The sequence below is a fragment of the Triplophysa rosa genome, linkage group LG20 (genome assembly GCF_024868665.1).
Source record: "Triplophysa rosa linkage group LG20, Trosa_1v2, whole genome shotgun sequence".
Lineage (NCBI taxonomy): Eukaryota > Metazoa > Chordata > Actinopteri > Cypriniformes > Nemacheilidae > Triplophysa > Triplophysa rosa.
In genome coordinates, this window is record NC_079909.1 from 1,303,345 (window position 1) to 1,324,224 (window position 20,880).

Genomic DNA, 20,880 nt, shown 5'->3' on the forward strand with positions numbered 1-20,880 from the left:
GGCATTGGAAATCAGCAGGAGGGGCTCATTATACAACAGACAAAACGCCGTAAATGACGCGCACTCTGTGCAACCAAAACAGCGTTTTTTACGCCGCCATGTGGCAAGACAGCGGTGCAAAAGGCGGCGCTTTTCGGCCGCCTTAAAACGCTGTTAAATACAGCGTTATGGGCGGCTTTTCACGCTGTTTTTATGGCGTTTGGAATCGCGACGCCGTATTTTGTGGTGCAAATACTGTTTAAAACGCCGTCAAATACGACGTTCGGATATAAAAATGTTTAATCTATGGCGTAATTGTGACACCATCGGCTTGCCATAGCAGAGATCTGAGAGCTGCGCGCAGACAAGTGTAACTGTCAGTGATTGAAAAACGATGGCATTTTCAGAAGTTAGAAACGTTGACGCTTTGATCGTGAATGGGTCGACAGATACGCATTTATTCTTCCTGCGTCGACGTGTACGAGGCCCGTTTGTCTCATTTGCTCAGAGTCTGTTGCAGTTGTTAAAAGTGGAAACCTCAAACGGCATTATGAAACTACGTTAGACATAAATTAGACACTTTGAAGAAACTTACGCAGCAGTCCGAGGTATAAGGGGACGGAAAATAAATTAGTTCAAAGCCAAGTATGTTATCAGAAGACGATCAGTCACAATTTGATGCTGCTATTTGTTAATCTCAGTTCAGCAGAAAAGAACACTTTAGTTTTCTTTTAAAGTTTTTATGTTGAAATGAATGTATGTTCGGTGCAGGTTTAGAGATTAAGGCATTTTGCACAAGGCATTTGTTTCCTTCATTATATTGCTGTCAGACATTGTTAATATATAAAAAATATATAGATTTTGTGAAGGACTACTTGTGTCGTCTTATAGATATGAAAAGACATGTTTATCCATATGAGAACATAATATATTTTGTTCAATAAAAATGTTTTCTATGCTCATTTCTTTAGTCTGCCCAAAAATAAAAGTTTGTGTTTACATAATATATATCTGTGTACAGTGCATATTAATTTTCTATTTATCAACACCAAACATACACATACTTTTATGTATGTCTATATATTTAGGAAATATTCAAATGTATTCATTTATATTTACCAATAATTGAAATTCTAAATAAACGTTTATTAATTGTTATATTTTATATTTTTCTTAAATATATGCATGTAAATACAAAATTAATATGCACAGTACACCGACATATATTACGTAAACACAAGCTTTTATTCTGGATGCGATTAATCACAATTAATCTTTTGACATCCCTAAAAGGTTATTTCTAGAATTAATAGAATGTTCCCTGATATCCTCTAAACTGTTCTGCCATATTTCCTCAGAAATTTCCACTCCTAGTTCTTTCTCCCATTCTTCTTCTAGAAATCTAGTGGAGGGAGAATTAAAGGATTGTAACGGGTTATACATTATCGGTAACGCATCTTTTCTTCCTTTACACTGGGTAAGCCATCTATCAATAATTGAAGGTGAAGCATTATCCAACTAGGCTGTATGAACACGTATATAATTCAGAATCTGTAGAAATCTAAAAAAGTGTCTCTGATGAAATTTAAATTTATCTTGCAGCTGACTAAAGGATGCCAGAGCCCCATCAATAAATAGGTCACCGATAGTACCTACACCCATTTCTTCCCATTGTGCAAAGGTCGAGATTATCCGCTCGTGCCATGTTGCCTCACGGGCATGAATAGGGACAATTTCATGCTATCGATGTAAAACAAATCATACCAGATTAAAACGTCCAACGCTGTCGCCCTGCCGGATGAAAACACTGAATTACACACCACTTACCCGTCACAACGACTTACGAGTCAGCGTGTTTGTAGCACTGGATGTCATGAGTCTCGGGGTGAGACACGGAGACAAGGACCCAGACGCAGACAGCGGGTAAGGGGTTAAACAAGGCTTTTTAATAAATAATAAAACACACAAAACAAAAACCCACGAGGGGGAAACAAGGGTATAATAAGAACAAAGACTAACTACACTAAACAAGACTAAAAATAACATTAACAACATATTACACAGGACTAAGCTACACTTAACAGGACAAGAACTCACCCACACGAAACACGACAGAGTACAATGAACCGACACAAGACAGAGAACACAGGGGCATTAAATAAAGGGACAAATCAAAGGGGAACAGGTGTGGGGCATGAACTAATAATCAACCAGTAACGAGAGATACAAAAGGGCGGGCACACAGACAAGGACCGGAGAGAGTATCGAAGGCTGACAGGGTCAAAATGACTCTCTCCACATAAAACAAGAGGTTCTATCATGGTTCTGCCACTAGGTCAAGAAAAGCAAGACAAGGTGGGGCAGAACCATGACACTGGAATGTCTGAAACAGTCCTTTCACCGTGATCATATTCAGGAATGCTATCTTTCCTCCAACGTAAGTTTTATCACAACCTTGCTTTATTTATTCATTCAGTAATTTATTTACTTACTTATTCATTCATTCCTTGCTTTGTTTATTTACTTATTCATTATTTATTTAATCACTTATATAACCAATTCTTTCTTTATTTACTTATTCGGTGCTTTATTTACTTATTCGTTGCTTTATTCATGCCATTATTTAATCACTTGCTGCTTTATTTATTCATCATTTCCTTTAAAACTCGTATTTATTTATTCATGCATAAGATATGTGTCAAAACCTGATAAAAACATGTCCAAACATGATCCCCGGAAAAGGGAGCCAAATAGGTGGTCCCTACAATATGGGAGGATACGTTCAAAAGTTCAACGCGATGTGGGCTGTCCCTCGCAACCTGGGTGGTCCGGAAGTAATTCAACCCCCCCCCCCGCAAAGGTCAATGACCCCATCAATCATACCTGTCAATCATTTTGACACAATGTCCCCTATATACAGTATACTACTGCTGTGGATTGGCGATTGATTATAACGTTGCAAATAACATCAAGTTTCTTGGACAGACCGATCAAATCGCTTTATTAGACGTCAATCCTTATAAGCCTCTGCAATTACTTTGGTATTGAATGTAGCAGTGTTTTGGACTTTCAAAGATGTGGCGTCTCAGGACGTGCATTTCTTAAAGCACACAATTCTTAAAGTCTCTCCGCTTATTTGGAATGTTAAGGCGGGCAGGCCAGATAAAGATGATTGGCGGGCCGCATTTGGCCCGTGGGCCGCTAGTTGACTAGCCCTGCTCTAATGCAAAGAAGTGCTGTATTTTGATTACTGTGAGTGTTAACAATCACAGTGTCGTCTAGGCAACAGTAGCCACTTCTGTTTCACGTAAGTATATCCCAGTGTGCGCATATTGTTTTGTTGCGCACTAAAATGTATATACTTTTCTATGGAAGTAAAATAGAGACAAATGTGTTTGAAGCAAAAAGACGTGCTGAATAGCACTAACTGAAAAAAAATGCTTTGCATTAACAGTGCTTGTGACTCAATTACAATGACTCAGAAGTATGTACTACTGAATTGTGGAGTTAAACCATTAAACAGTATTTCACCAATTCTCTGTTCAGGATTTAGCAGGGCTAAAATGGGGGATCGGGGATGCAATGGACTGTCCGAGCATGCATGGCCCCTCCCCTTTCACTAGAGCACCTAGCATCAGGTGTCTGCTCAATCATGAGCTCAGGGTTATAAGCTCTCAAGCAGACGCTTTCAGGCTCTCACTCTGCCCAACTAAACAAATCTCACGCCAAATAACAAGCAAATGGTAACGCAGACGCAAATGGACAGAGGAGAATAACGCGAACAGAAGGAGGATCACTGCGCGTGATCACGACATGATTCTGTGAATGATGTTAAATTAACAAATTTCGAGACGAGGATGAGCAGATAATCGACCCGATTGGTTTGCTATCAGCGATCTCAGCATCTACCTTATCAGCTCAAGAGAGAACCACTACAAATAGACAAAGTTGTCTTAGGCCATGGTCACACTTGACTTCTTTTTTGAAGCTGCTAGCATCTCTTTTATATTATAATCCTATGGAGTAAACCATGGTTTCAAAAAAAGTCCTGAGTGCTTTTGAAACGCCAGCGCTAGCGTCTTTTTCTGCAGCTCAGAGTCTCTTTTAATTGTTGAAAAAAGTTTCTGAAAAAAAAACACCATGTCAAGTACCTTTTTCACAGCTAACCAATGACAGAGACCTGTTGTTTCCATAACAACATGCGAGGAACGTGATTGGTCGAGAAGGCTCAAGCTCGAAAAAGTAAAATGGTGGCCGAAATGCACGTTGGAGCATAGTTTTGTATAAATGTAAGTTTACTCGTTATCGACAGGGTAGAACAATTACCTCGACTACTAAAGATAGTTTCTCAAAGAGCTTGCCAGATCTGACTCCTTTAATAACAATACCAATAAATACAGAATCGCTCGATGACATGACCAGCAAATTGTGCACTATTTTTTCTAATACATTAGAAGCTGTCGCACCTATGAAGTCAAAAAAGATGAATGAGAAAAACGTAGCACCACTCGCGCCCTTAAAAGAGAAACACCCCAGCTAACACAGTTACGTTGTGACGACGTACCTGGACCGGACCATATTCGTTGCCACGACGTACCATAATAACGTTCCAGCGACGTAACTTTGTGATTCCCATATTCGTCCTGACGACGTAACATTGGACGTTGTTGGGACATGGTGATTACCTCCTGAAGACATGGAACGTACCACATTTGTCGCAGCATGTTCCAAATAACGTTTCTGGGACGTGATGAGCACGTCCTAACGGCCAAACAGTCACGTTGTTAAAATCTTTTTCATTTATTTAATTTAAACAATATCATCCCTCACATAGAGGATTCAATTAATTTGTGATTTAATCTGTGCGTTAAAGATTACATTTTATGCATAATTGGAGTAATTTTCTATTCAAATATGTATAAAGCACAGTATAACGATTATAAAACTCAACACAGCACTGTACATCACAATCAGATATTTTATTTATACTGTAGTACGACAAAAATAATCAAAGAATTCAACACAATATAGAGGATTTAAAGCAGATATTTATTGACAGAGATGAATAAACATTATGTTTAGGCTTAACATTATATTCTTGTCTTACTGTTATGCTGATGATACTCAACTTTATATTTCCTCGAAGCCTCATGAAACACAGCAGTTCCATCGAATAATGGAATGCATAGTCGATATAAAAAACTGGATGAGTAACAACTTTTTATTACTGAACTCGGACAAAACGGAAGTGTTACTTATTGGACCGAAAACTGCTATAAGTAACAACCAAGAATACTGTTTAACTATTGACGGATGTTCCATAAAACCCTCGTCGTCAGCAAAGAATCTTGGCGTTCTATTCGATAGTAATCTGTCATTTGAGAGCCACGTCGCCAACACCTGTAAAATTGCGTTTTTCCATTTTAAGAATATATCTAAACTACGTCATATGCTGTCAATCTCAGATGCAGAGAAGTTAATTCATGCATTCATGACATCAAGACTAGATTACTGTAATGCACTGTTAGGTGGTTGCCCTGCAGGCTTATTACAAAAACTCCAATTGGTCCAAAACGCGGCAGCTCGAGTTCTTACACGTACAAAAAAGTATGAACATATTAGCCCGGTTCTGTCAACCTTGCACTGGTTACCTATAAAGCATCGCGTTAACTTTAAAATCTTGCTTATTACCTATAAAGCCTTACATGGTTTAGCTCCTCAGTACTTGAATGAACTCCTTTTGTATTACAGTCCTTCACGTGCATTACGCTCTCAGGCGTCCTGTCAGTTGGTAATACCTAGAATTTCAAAATCAAGTGCAGGTGGTAGATCCTTTTCCTATCTAGCGCCTAAACTTTGGAATAGTCTTCCCTGCACTGTCCGGGAGGCAGACACACTCTGTCAGTTTAAATCTAGACTAAAGACGCATCTTTTTAATCTTGCATACACTACTCTTCCATAATATAAATCTTCAGAGGGTTTAGGCTGCATTAGTTAGATCAACCGGAACCAAAAACACAACTGATGTACTTGTTGCATCAAAGAGTACAGAACAGTACTCTACTCTCAGCCAGTCTTGTCTCATTGTTCCAAGGTTACCACAGCGAGCAGGATGCAGTTCATGGCCTGACCTGATGGTAGAGCGGAGAATGGGAAGTGGGGACCTGACAAGAGCTGAGATGATAGAGCTGGATAAAGAAGGACGCGGTCTCTTGACATGTCTTCACCACAAAACTTCAAATGCTATTAGATTATTAATGATAATCTTAAACTATAATTTATTTTATTATTAAGTTTATTTATTTTATTTAGCCTTGTTGTGCAAGTTCTCTGGAGCTTGTGCAGAGGCAGCAGCTTTTGCCAGAGGGGAACTGGAATCCCCTGGTTGGGCCTGGGTTCTCCTGAGGTTTTTTTTCTCGATTAGAGTTTTGGGTTCCTCGCCACCGTTTGCATACTGTTTTTGCACTATCTGCCTGACCGGGGGGGCTGCTTTAGAATCTTAAAGTTTTACTTAATTAATATTGCATATAGGAATTTATTATCTGCTATATTTGACCTGTGCTTCTCTCTCCTTTATCCTAAATGTGTGCTCTCACTGAGCGTGTGTGTGTGTGCGTACTTGTCTGTGTACGTACGTGTGTGTGTGTGTGTGTGTGTGTGTGTGTGTGTCTCTGTGTCTGTGTGTGTTGGTGCGTGTGCGTGTTGTGTGTGTGGAGTGTTTTGTGTGTGGGTGTGTCTGTCTTCTGTGTTTTCAACCTTTTCTTGTTTTTGCAGGTACAACTTTGATTGTTTTGCTTGTAGTCAATGTGTCTCATGTACAGCTGCTTTGTAACAATGAAAATTGTAAAAGCGCTATATAAATAAAGTTGAGTTGAGAGTTGAGTTACCACATAAGTTTAGCAGGTTGTCCGTTTTTAGAAACAACAATCAAAAGCTTCTTTAGTCACACTCACAAACATCAGGGTCCGTTCATTTAAACACGCCAAATCGATCGAAAATCACTAAAATATGTGTTTACTCTCACATCTGTAAGGTATAAAGTAAAGAAAGAATATTAATAAACCGCTAAAGTAAAATCAGGCAGTGAGGTAAAAAGAAATGACCGTTAACGTTTAAATGATGAGAGCGTGTGGCTCTTTGCAGAACAAAGAAGGATACACATATCAGACGCGCGCGCACAAAATAAATAGTTGTAATTGTGGTATCGAATTAAACTCCAGTTTAATAGCTGTCAGAAGTCAGATTAATAGCATTCGTCTTGACATTATAACAGATTTAACTTTGATCATACAGTTTTCATACAATAACATAATAAATAGAAATGACCAGATTCATTAATCAAATGACCAGTGTCCAGGTCATCTGAAGACGAGTACATCACGTCGCTACAACGTTCTCAACGGGATAAATTCACAACGTTATTTGAGGAGCAAAGGCTGAGCACCTCCGTAACCTCATAGAAACTAACAAAAACAATCCAAGGTTTTTATTTAGTACAGTTGCTAAATTAACAAATAAACAGACATCACCTGACCTGGGTATTCCGCCACACCTTGGTAGCAATGCATTCATGAATTTTTTACAGAGAAAATTGAAAACATAAGAGACAAAATAGTAAAAACTCAACCTCCAAGTCTGTCCTATGAATTAGTACCAACCATCACCCCAAAAGAAAGGCTACAGTGTTTTTCACCTATAAAACATGAAGATTTAATTAAACTTATTGCAACATCTAAACCTACAACTTCCTTATTAGACCCCATATCAACTAAATTATTAAAAGAGTTATTACCCGTTGCAATTGAGCCCATTTATAACATTATGGTTATAAATCTTCGAGTGCATCGAAGATGTAAAACATTGGATGACTTGTAATTTCCTTCTATTAAATTCTAATAAAACAGAAATATTACTTATCGGACCAAAGACACGTGAGCAGAATATTTCGGATTATGACCTGCAAATTGAAGGCTGCACTGTTACTCCAACAAATACAGTTAAAGGCCTAGGCGTTATATTAGACAGCAACCTGTCATTTAGAAATCACATCTCAAACGTCACAAAAACAGCCTTCTATCTTAGAAATGTTGCCAAATTACGAAATATTTTATGTGTTGCTGACGCAGAGAAGCTTATTCATGCATTTTTGACCTCAAGACTTGACTACTGTAATGCACTACTTAGTGGTTGTCCTGCATTATCAATAAACAAACTACAGTTAGTTCAATGCAGCTGCCAGAGTTCTAACCAGGTCCAGAAAATACGATCACATAACCCCAATGTTATCAACCCTTCACTGGTTACCCTTTAAGTATCGTATTGACTTTAAAGTTCTTTTAATTACTTATAAAGCCTTAAACGGTTTAGCCCCTACCTACATAACAGAGCTTCTACTACACTACAACCCATCACACTCTCTATGATCTCAAAACTCCAGACTTTTGATAACACCTAGAATAACTAAATCCACCAAAGGGAGTAGAGCTTTCTCATACGTAGCACCTAAACTCTGGAATAGCCTTCCCTATACTATTCGAGGGTCAGACACGCTCTCCCAATTTAAATCTAGATTAAAGACACATCTTTTCAGCCAAGCATTCACTTAATGCAAAATATGCTAAATAAACCACCGGGAGACTGCNATTTATTAGATATTATTTACTAGAATAATCTTGATTGTTCTATAAACACCATGCACTGTGCTGTGTTTGACCTTTTTTGTGTTTTTCAGTTTTTCTTATTTTCTCCTGTAAAGCTGCTTTGGAACAATGCACATTATGAAAAGCGCTATATAAATAAAAAAATCTAAATCCTCCCATAAAACGTATTCACATAATAATTCACAAATAGCTTACTGGGCTGGGGACTTGGGTTGAGCGACGCGAGTGGGTGTGGCTTCAGCGCCAACAGCGGACATGCCCCCAGTGTTTGAGAGCACAGAGTCCTGCTTATTTTTCCAAGATTTTGATAACTTATTTTATTTACTTCTATGTTTTTTTCTCCATTCAAATTTGGCTGGGTGGTTAATAACACACTTTTCTGTTGTGTGACAAACTCAGAACACATATTTTAATGTCACTTTACTCAGACTTTAAGGGCATAGTATACTGTATGCAGGCAAATTGGGACACAGCATTGTATTTCCTACTGAAACACTACTGCAGATGATGTAAACAACTGACTTAAAACAATTAATTGGGGGTGAAAATACAGACATGCCTAAGACTTTTGCACAGTACTATAATACTACAGTATATAGTATTGTACTATATATAGTACTACAGTCACGCAAAAATAATTTAATCAGCATTTCTGCATGTATTATGGCAATTCCAGTCCAGTGTCTGTTGAATTTTAACAGAACCAAACCTCAGGAATGACATAGTCACCCAACAGCATACAGCAACGTGAAAGACTGACAGAATGCAAAGAAGCTTGAAAGTTGTGAAAAAGGCTTATTCCATCATATATTCATTTGTAACCGATCCTGAAATACATGTAAAACATTATTTTATGTTTGTTTAAACGTGAATATTAACTTGTTTTCTTTTTAGCCCCTACCTACATAACAGAGCTTCTACTACACTACAACCCATCACACTCTCTATGATCTCAAAACTCCAGACTTTTGATAACACCTAGAATAACTAAATCCACCAAAGGGAGTAGAGCCTTCTCATACGTAGCACCTAAACTCTGGAATAGCCTTCCCTATACTATTCGAGGGTCAGACACGCTCTCCCAATTTAAATCTAGATTAAAGACACATATTTTCAGCCAAGCATTCACTTAATGCAAAATATGCTAAATAAACCACCGGGAGACTGCATTTATTAGATATTATTTACTAGAATAATCTTGATTGTTCTATAAACACCATGCACTGTGCTGTGTTTGACCTTTTTTGTGTTTTTCAGTTTTTCTTATTTTCTCCTGTAAAGCTGCTTTGGAACAATGCACATTATGAAAAGCGCTATATAAATAAAAAAATCTAAATCCTCCCATAAAACGTATTCACATAATAATTCACAAATAGCTTACTGGGCTGGGGACTTGGGTTGAGCGACGCGAGTGGGCGTGGCTTCAGCGCCAACAGCGGACATGCCCCCAGTGTTTGAGAGCACAGAGTCCTGCTTATTTTTCCAAGATTTTGATAACTTATTTTATTTACTTCTATGTTTTTTTCTCCATTCAAATTTGGCTGGGTGGTTAATAACACACTTTTCTGTTGTGTGACAAACTCAGAACACATATTTTAATGTCACTTTACTCAGACTTTAAGGGCATAGTATACTGTATGCAGGCAAATTGGGACACAGCATTGTATTTCCTACTGAAACACTACTGCAGATGATGTAAACAACTGACTTAAAACAATTAATTGGGGGTGAAAATACAGACATGCCTAAGACTTTTGCACAGTACTATAATACTACAGTATATAGTATTGTACTATATATAGTACTACAGTCACGCAAAAATAATTTAATCAGCATTTCTGCATGTATTATGGCAATTCCAGTCCAGTGTCTGTTGAATTTTAACAGAACCAAACCTCAGGAATGACATAGTCACCCAACAGCATACAGCAACGTGAAAGACTGACAGAATGCAAAGAAGCTTGAAAGTTGTGAAAAAGGCTTATTCCATCATATATTCATTTGTAACCGATCCTGAAATACATGTAAAACATTATTTTATGTTTGTTTAAACGTGAATATTAACTTGTTTTCTTTGCAGTATTCGAGATATGCAAAAATTGCATCTTTTTTGGTTAATTTGACCAGTTTGTCCCGTTTCAATTTTATGCAAATAATAAAATATTTTGATTTAGAACTTGGGAGAGATGTTGTCACAGAATGAAACAAAAATGATAATTTTACCTAAACATGTACCCATAAATAGTCAATTTAGAAAAACTGAAAGTCTCTTAATTTTACAATTATGCACTTCATGTAATCCCAAACTGAGGATATGATATTGAAATCAGGAGTCAGCTCATCTGTTGCAGGACTTTTCACTGAAGATAATCCAAATTGAACTAGACTTTCTTCTAGAAAATTCTAGGATTAATGGTTCACTTTCACTTGTTTATCAACATAACAGCGTTCTTTAAAGATTTGCTTGATGTGAATGATTACAAAGCTTTTACAATCCAATTTTAATCTCTCTTTAGTTTCAAGCTTTTGAAGAGCAATGTCCCATCAGTGTCTGTGTGGAACGGGTGTCCCTCTCACCGCTGGCAAAGCTCTGGAGGTCATGGATGGCAGGAATATCACAATGATGGGGTGTCAAAGCTCACATTTGCTTTGGCAGGGCTGATGGCAGGAACTGGAGCTGTTCTCGCCTATAAACTCCACCGTGGTAAGGTGAGACACCTAAATTTATAACCCAGGGAAATTGAAATAGATGCACAGCTCAGCAATTTATCTGAATAGCACATCAAAATCAATTGAATTATTTAGACGGACCCAATATGGCCAATTCACAGTATGTAGGGTATAGGTGGCCCCTAAAAGGCAAAATCTTAGAAGAGGAAAAAATGCATAAAATAAAATAGGGCCCCTTCTTTCCCATTTTGAACATTGGGAGCATAGATATTAAAACTAGATGCCCCATTCAAATGCTCTAAGCACACGCGTCCGCCATCTTGGAACGGTCCACTGACATCACTCACAGTTTGCTAGAATGCCACAACACCTATGGCTGTGCATTTTAATTCCCGAAAAATTGGATACCCTTCCGTTGTTGTCATGTGTTAGTGTAGAAATATAATGTTTGAGTTTACACAACAACAAATATGTTTTTTATAATCATGCACAGTCAGCTTGCTCTTGAGTGTTTACGGACCGGCTTGACAGGGTTGCCAGATCTGTGAAACAAAATCCTTCATCACAAGCCTAACGTCCCTAGTCCAAATAACAGAACTTAACATTCATAAATAAAATCATCTTAAGATTGATGGCTTTATAACAAAATTCTTCCAGTCCTAACCAGTGGATAAAGCAAACCAGAGCAACAGTTACAATTTTAACCCAATTCACGCGAAAGCCTCTTACTTGGCAACGCAGAAGGACTCGCACCGTTCCAATATGGCGGACGACCTATTCTCAAAATGAGGGGGTGGTGGTGCCATCCTGATCTTGTACACACACGAAGGTCTTCCGTACCTTTAAGTAGCTTAACCAAAGTGACTTCGACCTATTAAAAGTTCTAATAAAATTAGATGAAAATGACAATTATTACGTTATATAAAACATTACTTTTATTCAACCAAACAGAATTTTTTTGATCAAATCATTTTCATTTATCATTTTCAACTAACTTTTCAGCCCACAATAGCCAACTGAATTAACCGGTCTTACTAAATGAGCAAAGCTCATTCACATCTTGCATTCTCTGTGGTTCACTTTAAATGATTCAATAATAGCTTATATTCGCTAGCGACTTAAAAGTTCAATTGTTTTAAATGAATCGGTTCAAATGAGTCAGTTATGTGCGAGTCGTTATGAACGCAATGAGCGTTCATACTGGTGAAGTCACTGTGTACAGTATACCCTGATTCAACATTCCTACTGCACAGCTAAAGTCATTATAATGATGTACGTAATGTTAATTTAAGAAATTAAACATACTTTGATGCAAAACAAACAACCTTGAAAAACAGCTAGCTCTTGTTCTGCAACTCTTTTTAGCGCGTCAGTGTGCTGATAACGAAACAGCGCCTCCCCTGTGGCGTAATGCCACAACTGCAGTTACAAATGACAGTCTGTTAAATGCACACAGCATTTCTTGTGAAGACACCCGACATAATTTTGGCGAGAATCTTAGGCGGCACGACATTTGACGGAGGCGGCCACCTGCGATTTCTCTATCCAGGAAAAACCATAGCGTCCCATAGAAACAGATGCTAATGCGGCATCTAGTTTTGATATCCATGATTGGGAGCACCTGGAATTCCCGCTGAACTGGCAACTGATTTGGACTTAGCTGTCATTAGGCTGTCATGTGTACTACTAAAGTGTTCGGAGCATTGACTGTGCAGCTTAACCACCACTGTCGTGTGTACGACTAGTACATCAATTGCAAGTTTGCATTATATTTTATTATAAGTATAATTATATATATATATATTATATATATATATATATATATATATACAGTCATGGCCAAAATTGTTGGCACCCCTGAAATTTTTCCAGAAAATCAAGTATTTCTCACAGAAAAGTATTGCATTAACACATGTTTTGCTATACACATGTTTATTCCCTTTGTGTGTATTGGAACAAAACAAAAAAAAGGAGGAAAAAAGCAAATTTGACATAATGTCACACAAAACTCCAAAAATGGGCTGGACAAAATTATTGGCACCCTTTCAAAATTGTGGATAAATAAGATTGTTTCAAGCATGTGATGCTCCTTTAAACTCACCTGGGGCAAGTAACAGGTGTGGGCAATATAAAAATCACACCTGAAAGCAGATAAAAAGGAGAGAAGTTGACTTAGTGTGGCACACACAGACACACAATGCAAAGACTAAGCATGGACAACAGAAAGAGGAGAAGAGAACTGTCTGAGGACTTGAGAACCAAAATTGTGGAAAAATATCAACAATCTCAAGGTTACAAGTCCATCTCCAGAGATCTAGATGTTCCTTTGTCCACAGTGCGCAACGTTATCAAGAAGTTTGCAACCCATGGCACTGTAGCTAATCTCCCTGGACGTGGACGGAAGAGAAAAATTGATGAAAGGTTGCAACGCAGGATAGTCCGGATGGTGGATAAGCAGCCCCAAACAAGTTCCAAAGAAATTCAAGCTGTCCTGCAGGCTCAGGGTGCATCAGTGTCAGCGCGAACTATCCGTCGACATTTAAATGAAATGAAACGCTATGGCAGGAGATCCAGGGGGACCCCACTGCTGACACAGAGACATAAAAAAGCAAGATTACAGTTTGCCAAAATGTACTTGAGTAAGCCAAAATCCTTCTGGGAAAACGTCTTGTGGACAGATGAGACCAAGATGGAGCTTTTTGGTAAAGCACATCATTCTACTGTTTACCGAAAACGAAAATGAGGCCTACAAAGAATAGAACACAGTACCTACAGTCAAATATGGTGGAGGTTCAAAGATGTTTTGGGGTTGTTTTGCTGCCTCTGGCACTGGGTGCCTTGACTGTGTGCAAGGCATCATGAAATCTGAGGATTACCCAAGGATTTTGGGTCGCAATGTAGGGCCCAGTGTCAGAAAGCTGGGTTTGCGTCCGAGATCGTTGGTCTTCCAGCAGGACAATGACCCCTAACATACTTCAAAAAGCACCCAGAAATGGATGGCAACAAAGCGCTGGAGAGTTCTGAAGTGGCCAGCAATGAGTCCAGATCTAAATCCCATTGAACACCTGTCGAGAGATCTTAAAATTGCTGTTGGGAAAAGGCGCCCTTCCGATATGAGAGACCTGGAGCAGTTTGCAAAGGAAGAGTGGTCCAAAATTCCGGGTGAGAGGTGTAAGAAGTTTATTGATGGTTATAGGAAGCGATTGATTTCAGTTATTTTTTCCAAAGGGTGTGCAACCAAATATTAAGTTAAGGGTGCCAATAATTTTGTCCAGCCCATTTTTGGAGTTTTGTGTGACATTATGTAAAATTTGCTTTTTTCCCTCCTTTTTTTTGTTTTGTTCCAATACACACAAAGGGAATAAACATGTGTATAGCAAAACATGTGTTAATGCAATACTTTTCTGTGAGAAATACTTGATTTTCTGGAAAAATTTCAGGGGTGCCAACAATTTTGGCCATGACTGTATATATATATATATATATACAGTATATATAAAAACTTAGCTCTATATATACTGTATATATATATTATAAGTACATTTATGATCAAAACCTCTTTAATTATCTTTTTTTTTTTTACTGACATTTGATTTGTATTGTTTTTGCGCACTTTACATTTACATTTAGTCATTTAGCAGACGCTTTTATCCAAAGTGACTTACAAGTTGGGTAAACAATGGAAGCAATTGGGTCAACATTAGGAAAACAAAAAGCATAAGTGCAATAAAACATGTCTCACAAAGCCTACTACAGTGTACAGAGCTAAGTGTTTTTTATATATATACAGATAGAGTAGAAAAGATATAGAAGTCAGAAATGATCGGTCAGGTGCTGACGGAAGAGATGTGTTTTCAGTCGATTCTTAAAGATGGCCACAGAATCTGCTAATCTTGTAGCAGCAGGCAGATCATTCCACAAATGTGGAACCGATCCAGAGAAGGTTCGTGAGAGCGATTTTTTTTTTTTACCTTTTTGGGATGGCACCATAAGACATTGTTCGTTTGCAGAGCGTAGGGATCTGGCGGGTACATAAATCTGCATTAGTGAATGAAGATAAGGGGTGCCAAACCAGTGGTGGTCTTGTAGGCCAGGAGCAGAGTCTTGAATTTGATGCGAGCGACTATAGGGAGCCAATGTAACTTAATGAAGAGAGGGGTGACGTGTGCTCTCTTCGGTTCATTGAAGACCACTCTTGCCGCTGCATTCCGGATCATCTGTAGAGGTTTTGTTGTGCAAGCAGGAAGTCCAGCTAGTAGAGCATTGTAATAGTCCAGTCTGGACAGAACAAAGCCTGGACTAGGACCTGCGTAGCATGCTCGGATAGGAAAGGTCTAATTTTCCTGATATTGTAGAGGATGAATCTATAGGACCGAGTGGTGCTCAACTCAACTTTATTTATATAGCGCTTTTTACAATTTTCATTGTTACAAAGCAGCTGTACATAAGACATATTGACTATAAGCAAAACAATTAAAGTTGTACCTGCAAAAACAAGAAAAAGTTGAAAACACAGAAGACAGACATACCCCCATACAAAACACTCCACACACACAATATGCACACGTACTAACACACATAGACACACACACGGACGCGCATGCACACACACACGTACACAGACAAGTACACACACAGACACATACGCACACACACACACGCTCAGTGAGAGCACACATTTAAGATAAAGGACAGGGAAGCACAGGGCAAATATAACAGACTATAAATTCCTAAGTAAAACTTTAAAATTCTAAAGCAGCCCCCCGGCCAGGCAAATAGTGCAAAAAAAGTATGCAAATGGTGGCGAGGAACCCAAAACTCTAATCGAGAAAAAAAACCTCAGGAGAACCCAGGCCCAACCAGGGGATTCCAGTTCCCCTCTGGCAAAAGCTGCTGCCTCTGCACAAGCTCCAGAGAGCTTGCACAACAAGGCTAAATAAAATAAATAAACTTACTAATAAGGTAAATTATAGTTTAAGATTATCATTAATAATCTAATAGCATTTGAAAATGTGTGGTTAAGACGTGTCAGGTGACCGCATCCTTCTTTATCCAGCTATATCATCTCAGCTCTTGTCAGGTCGCCGCTTCCCATTCTCCACTCTACCATCAGGTCAGGCCATGAAGACGTGTCAGGTGACCGCGTCCTTCTTTATCCAGCTCTATCATCTCAGCTCTTGTCAGGTCGCCGCTTCCCATTCTCCGCTCTACCATCAGGTCAGGCCATGAAGACGTGTCAGGTGACCGCGTCCTTCTTTATCCAGCTCTATCATCTCAGCTGTTGTCAGGTCGCCGCTTCCCATTCTCCGCTCTACCATCAGGTCAGGCCATGAAGATGTGTCAGGTGACCGCGTCCTTCTTTATCCAGCTCTATCATCTCAGCTCTTGTCAGGTCGCTGCTTTCCATTCTCCGCTCTACCATCAGGTCAGGCCATGAACTGCGTCCTGCTCGCTGTGTCAACTCCTGGAAATGCTGAGACAAGGATGGGCTGGAGCAGGACACCGTACTGGACTTGCGATTTGCGTGACACCTCATTGTTTATTGCTACAAATTGAAAACGGTCGGATAAATAAGATTTAAACCATTTCAAAGCTATTCCCTTAATGCCGACATAATTTTCGAGTCTATGTAGGAGTGTGCTGTGGTCAATGGTGATCGAATGCAGCACTAAGGTCTAGCAGCACCAATAACGAGATACAACCTCGGTCAGACGCCAATAGCAGATCATTTGTAACTCTGATCAAAGCAGTCTCTGTACTGTGACATGCTCTAAATCCAGACTGGAATTCTTCATTGATGTCATTCCTTTGGAGGAAGGAGCATAATTGAGTTGAAACTACTTTTTCCAGAACTTTAGATATGAAAGGTAGATCTCGATATACTCTCAACTCACTTTATTTATATAGCGCTTTTACAATTTTCATTGTTACAAAGCAGCTGCACATAAGACACTATTGACTACAAGCAAAACAATCAAAGTTGTACCTGCAAAAACAAGAAAAGAGTTGAAAACACAGAAGACAGACAACCCCACTACAAAACACTCCACACACACAACAGCACACGACTAACACACACAAGACACACACACACGGAGCGCCGCATCCACACAACACACACACACACAGTACACACAGACACATACGCACACACACACACGCTCAGTGAGAGCACACATTTAAGATAAAGGAAGAGAAGCACAGGTCAAATATAACAGACTAATAAATTCCTCAATTATTAAGTAAAACTTTAAAATTCTAAAGCAGCCCCCCGGCAGGCAATAGTGCAAAAAACAGTATGCAAACGGTGGCGAGGAACCCAAAACTCGTAATCGAGAAAAAAACCTCAGGAGAACCCAGGCCCAACCAGGGGATTCCAGTTCCCCTCTGGCAAAAGCTGCTGCCTCTGCACAAGCTCCAGAGAACTTGCACATCAAGGCTAAATAAAATAAATAAACTTAATAATAAAATAAATTATAGTTTAAGATTATCATTAATAATCTAATAGCATTTGAAATTTTGTGGTGAAGACATGTCAAGAGACCGCGTCCTTCTTTATCCAGCTCTATCATCTCAGCTCTTGTCAGGTCCCCACTTCCCATTCTCCGCTCTACCATCAGGTCAGGCCATGAACTGCATCCTGCTCGCTGTGGTAACCTTGGAACAATGAGACAAGACTGGCTGAGAGTAGAGTACTGTTCTGCACCTTTGATGCAACAAGTATATCGTGTTGTTGGTTTCTTGGTTCCGGTTGATCTAACTAATGCAGCCTAAACCCTCAGAGAGATTTATATTATGGAAGGTAGTGTATGCAAGATTAAAAAGATTCGTCTTTAGTCTAGATTTAAACTGACAGAGGGCTCGTGTCTGCCTCCCGGACAGTGCAGGGAAGACTGTTCCAAAGTTTAGGCGCTAGATAGGAAAGGATCTACCACCTGCACTTGATTTTGAAATTCTAGGTATTACCAACTGACAGGACGCCTGAGAGCGTAATGCACATGAAGGACTGTAATACAAAAGGAGTTCATTCAAGTACTGAGGAGCTAAACCATGTAAGGCTTTATAGGTAATAAGCAAGATTTTAAAGTTAACGCGATGCTTTATAGGTAACCAGTGCAAGGTTGACAGAACCGGGCTAATATGTTCATACTTTTTTGTACGTGTAAGAACTCGAGCTGCCGCGTTTTGGACCAATTGGAGTTTTTGTAATAAGCCTGCAGGGCAACCACCTAACAGTGCATTACAGTAATCTAGTCTTGATGTCATGAATGCATGAATTAACTTCTCTGCATCTGAGATTGACAGCATATGACGTAGTTTAGATATATTCTTAAAATGGAAAAACGCAATTTTACAGGTGTTGGCGACGTGGCTCTCAAATGACAGATTACTATCGAATAGAACGCCAAGATTCTTTGCTGACGACGAGGGTTTTATGGAACATCCGTCAATAGTTAAACAGTATTCTTGGTTGTTACTTATAGCAGTTTTCGGTCCAATAAGTAACACTTCCGTTTTGTCCGAGTTCAGTAATAAAAAGTTGTTACTCATCCAGTTTTTTATATCGACTATGCATTCCATTATTCGATGGAACTGCTGTGTTTCATGAGGCTTCGAGGAAATATAAAGTTGAGTATCATCAGCATAACAGTGAAAGCTAACTCCGTGTCGCTTTATTATATCTCCTAGAGGTAGCATGTATAATGCGAAGAGCAGAGGCCCTAAGACTGAGCCCTGTGGTACACCGTACTGGACTTGCGATTTGCGTGACACCTCATTGTTTATTGCTACAAATTGAAAACGGTCGGATAAATAAGATTTAAACCATTTCAAAGCTATTCCCTTAATGCCGACATAATTTTCGAGTCTATGTAGGAGTGTGCTGTGGTCAATGGTATCGAATGCAGCACTAAGGTCTAGCAGCACCAATAACGAGATACAACCTCGGTCAGACGCCAATAGCAGATCATTTGTAACTCTGATCAAAGCAGTCTCTGTACTGTGACATGCTCTAAATCCAGACTGGAATTCTTCATTGATGTCATTCCTTTGGAGGAAGGAGCATAATTGAGTTGAAACTACTTTTTCCAGAACTTTAGATATGAAAGGTAGATTCGATATAGGCCTGTAGTTCCTTAGTTCTCTAGGGTCGAGTTGGGGTTTTTTGACAAGGGGCCTTATAACAGCCACCTTATATGCTTTAGGCACATGTCCTAATGTCAGAGATGAGTTAATAATACCAAGAAGAGGATCTATAATTTCTGGGAGCATCTCTTTCAGTAGATTTGTAGGTATAGGGTCTAGTATGCATGTTGTTGATTTAGATGATCTAATAATTTTAGACAGCTCATCTTGATCTACGGTATAAAATAATTGCATTTTCTCCTTAAGGGCGCTGTAGTTAGTTTGTTCAGCGGGTTTCACTTCTGATTGCATTGTTATAATTTTTTCTCTAATATCTTGGATTTTATATGTGAAGTAGTTCATAAATTCATCACTGCTATGCTGATATACAGGATCAGAAGACACTTACGATTTTTTTTTGTTAATTTAGCCACCGTGTTAAATAAAAACTTAGGGTTGTGCTGGTTTTCTTCTATTAGTGATGAAAAGTAGGCGGATCTAGAAGTTTTTAGGGCTTTCCTGTATTTTCAAATACTTACCTTCCATGCTGTACGAAATACCTCCAATTTAGTTTTCTTAAATTTGCGCTCCATTTTTCGGGACGCTTTCTTTAGAGCCTGAGTGTGTTCATTATACCACAGTGTGGGGATGCCATTTTTAATCTTCTTTAAACAAAGAGGAGCAACTGTGTCTAGCGTTACCGAGAAGGTGGAATTAAAATTTTCAGTTGTAATGTCAAGATCTTCAACGTTATTTCTCATGCTAGCGATTTGAGACAATTCGGGCAGATTATCGAGAAACGCATCTTTGGTAGTTGAAGTTATTGTTCTACCATATTTGTAACAATGAGTTTTATTTGCAGCCGTAGGCCAGTGAAGTAAGCATAATACCAGATAATGATCCGAAATGTCTTCACTCTGCTGAAGGATTTTAACATTATCCACATTTATACCGTAAGGTGAGTGGGTCCTGATACATGTTGACTAACTGAAAGGGAAAGTGACCTATTAGTCAGATATGGTGACCCATACCCGAAATGTGACCTCTGCATTTAACCCATCCAGAGAGTAGTGAACACACGCACAGCAAGCCGTGAACACTCGTACATCTGGAGCAGGAGCAGGAGCATTATCACTGCAGCGCCCGGGGAGCAAGTAGGGATAAGGTGCCTTGCTCAAGGGCACCTCAGTCGTTACCCGCCTGGGAATCGAACCGGCAACCTTCTGGTCACGAGTCCGACTTTCTAACCATTAGGCCACGACTGCCCCAAAGTTAGACTCACTATGTCAAACAGAGCATGTCTATTTTATGATCTGTTATCATATCGTTAACAAAAAGTGCTTTATTAGAGAGAGATCTAATATTTAGCAATCCGAGTCGTAACAGTTGATTATCTGTATTTTGTTCATGTTTAGTTTGTTTAACGTTTATTAAATTTCTTTCAAGA

General features: G+C 39.0%; 1 protein-coding gene across 5 annotated transcripts in view; it reads left to right on the forward strand.

The window, feature by feature from the left end:
* Positions 1–20,880, forward strand: part of suox (sulfite oxidase) — an 81,361-nt gene that overhangs the window by 21,709 nt on the left and 38,772 nt on the right. For all 5 annotated transcript variants that reach the window (XM_057362799.1, XM_057362800.1, XM_057362802.1 and 2 more), the window contains one exon: positions 11,156–11,348. In XM_057362799.1, coding sequence (XP_057218782.1) covers positions 11,156–11,348 — 193 coding nt within the window. The remainder of the gene's footprint in view (positions 1–11,155; positions 11,349–20,880) is intronic.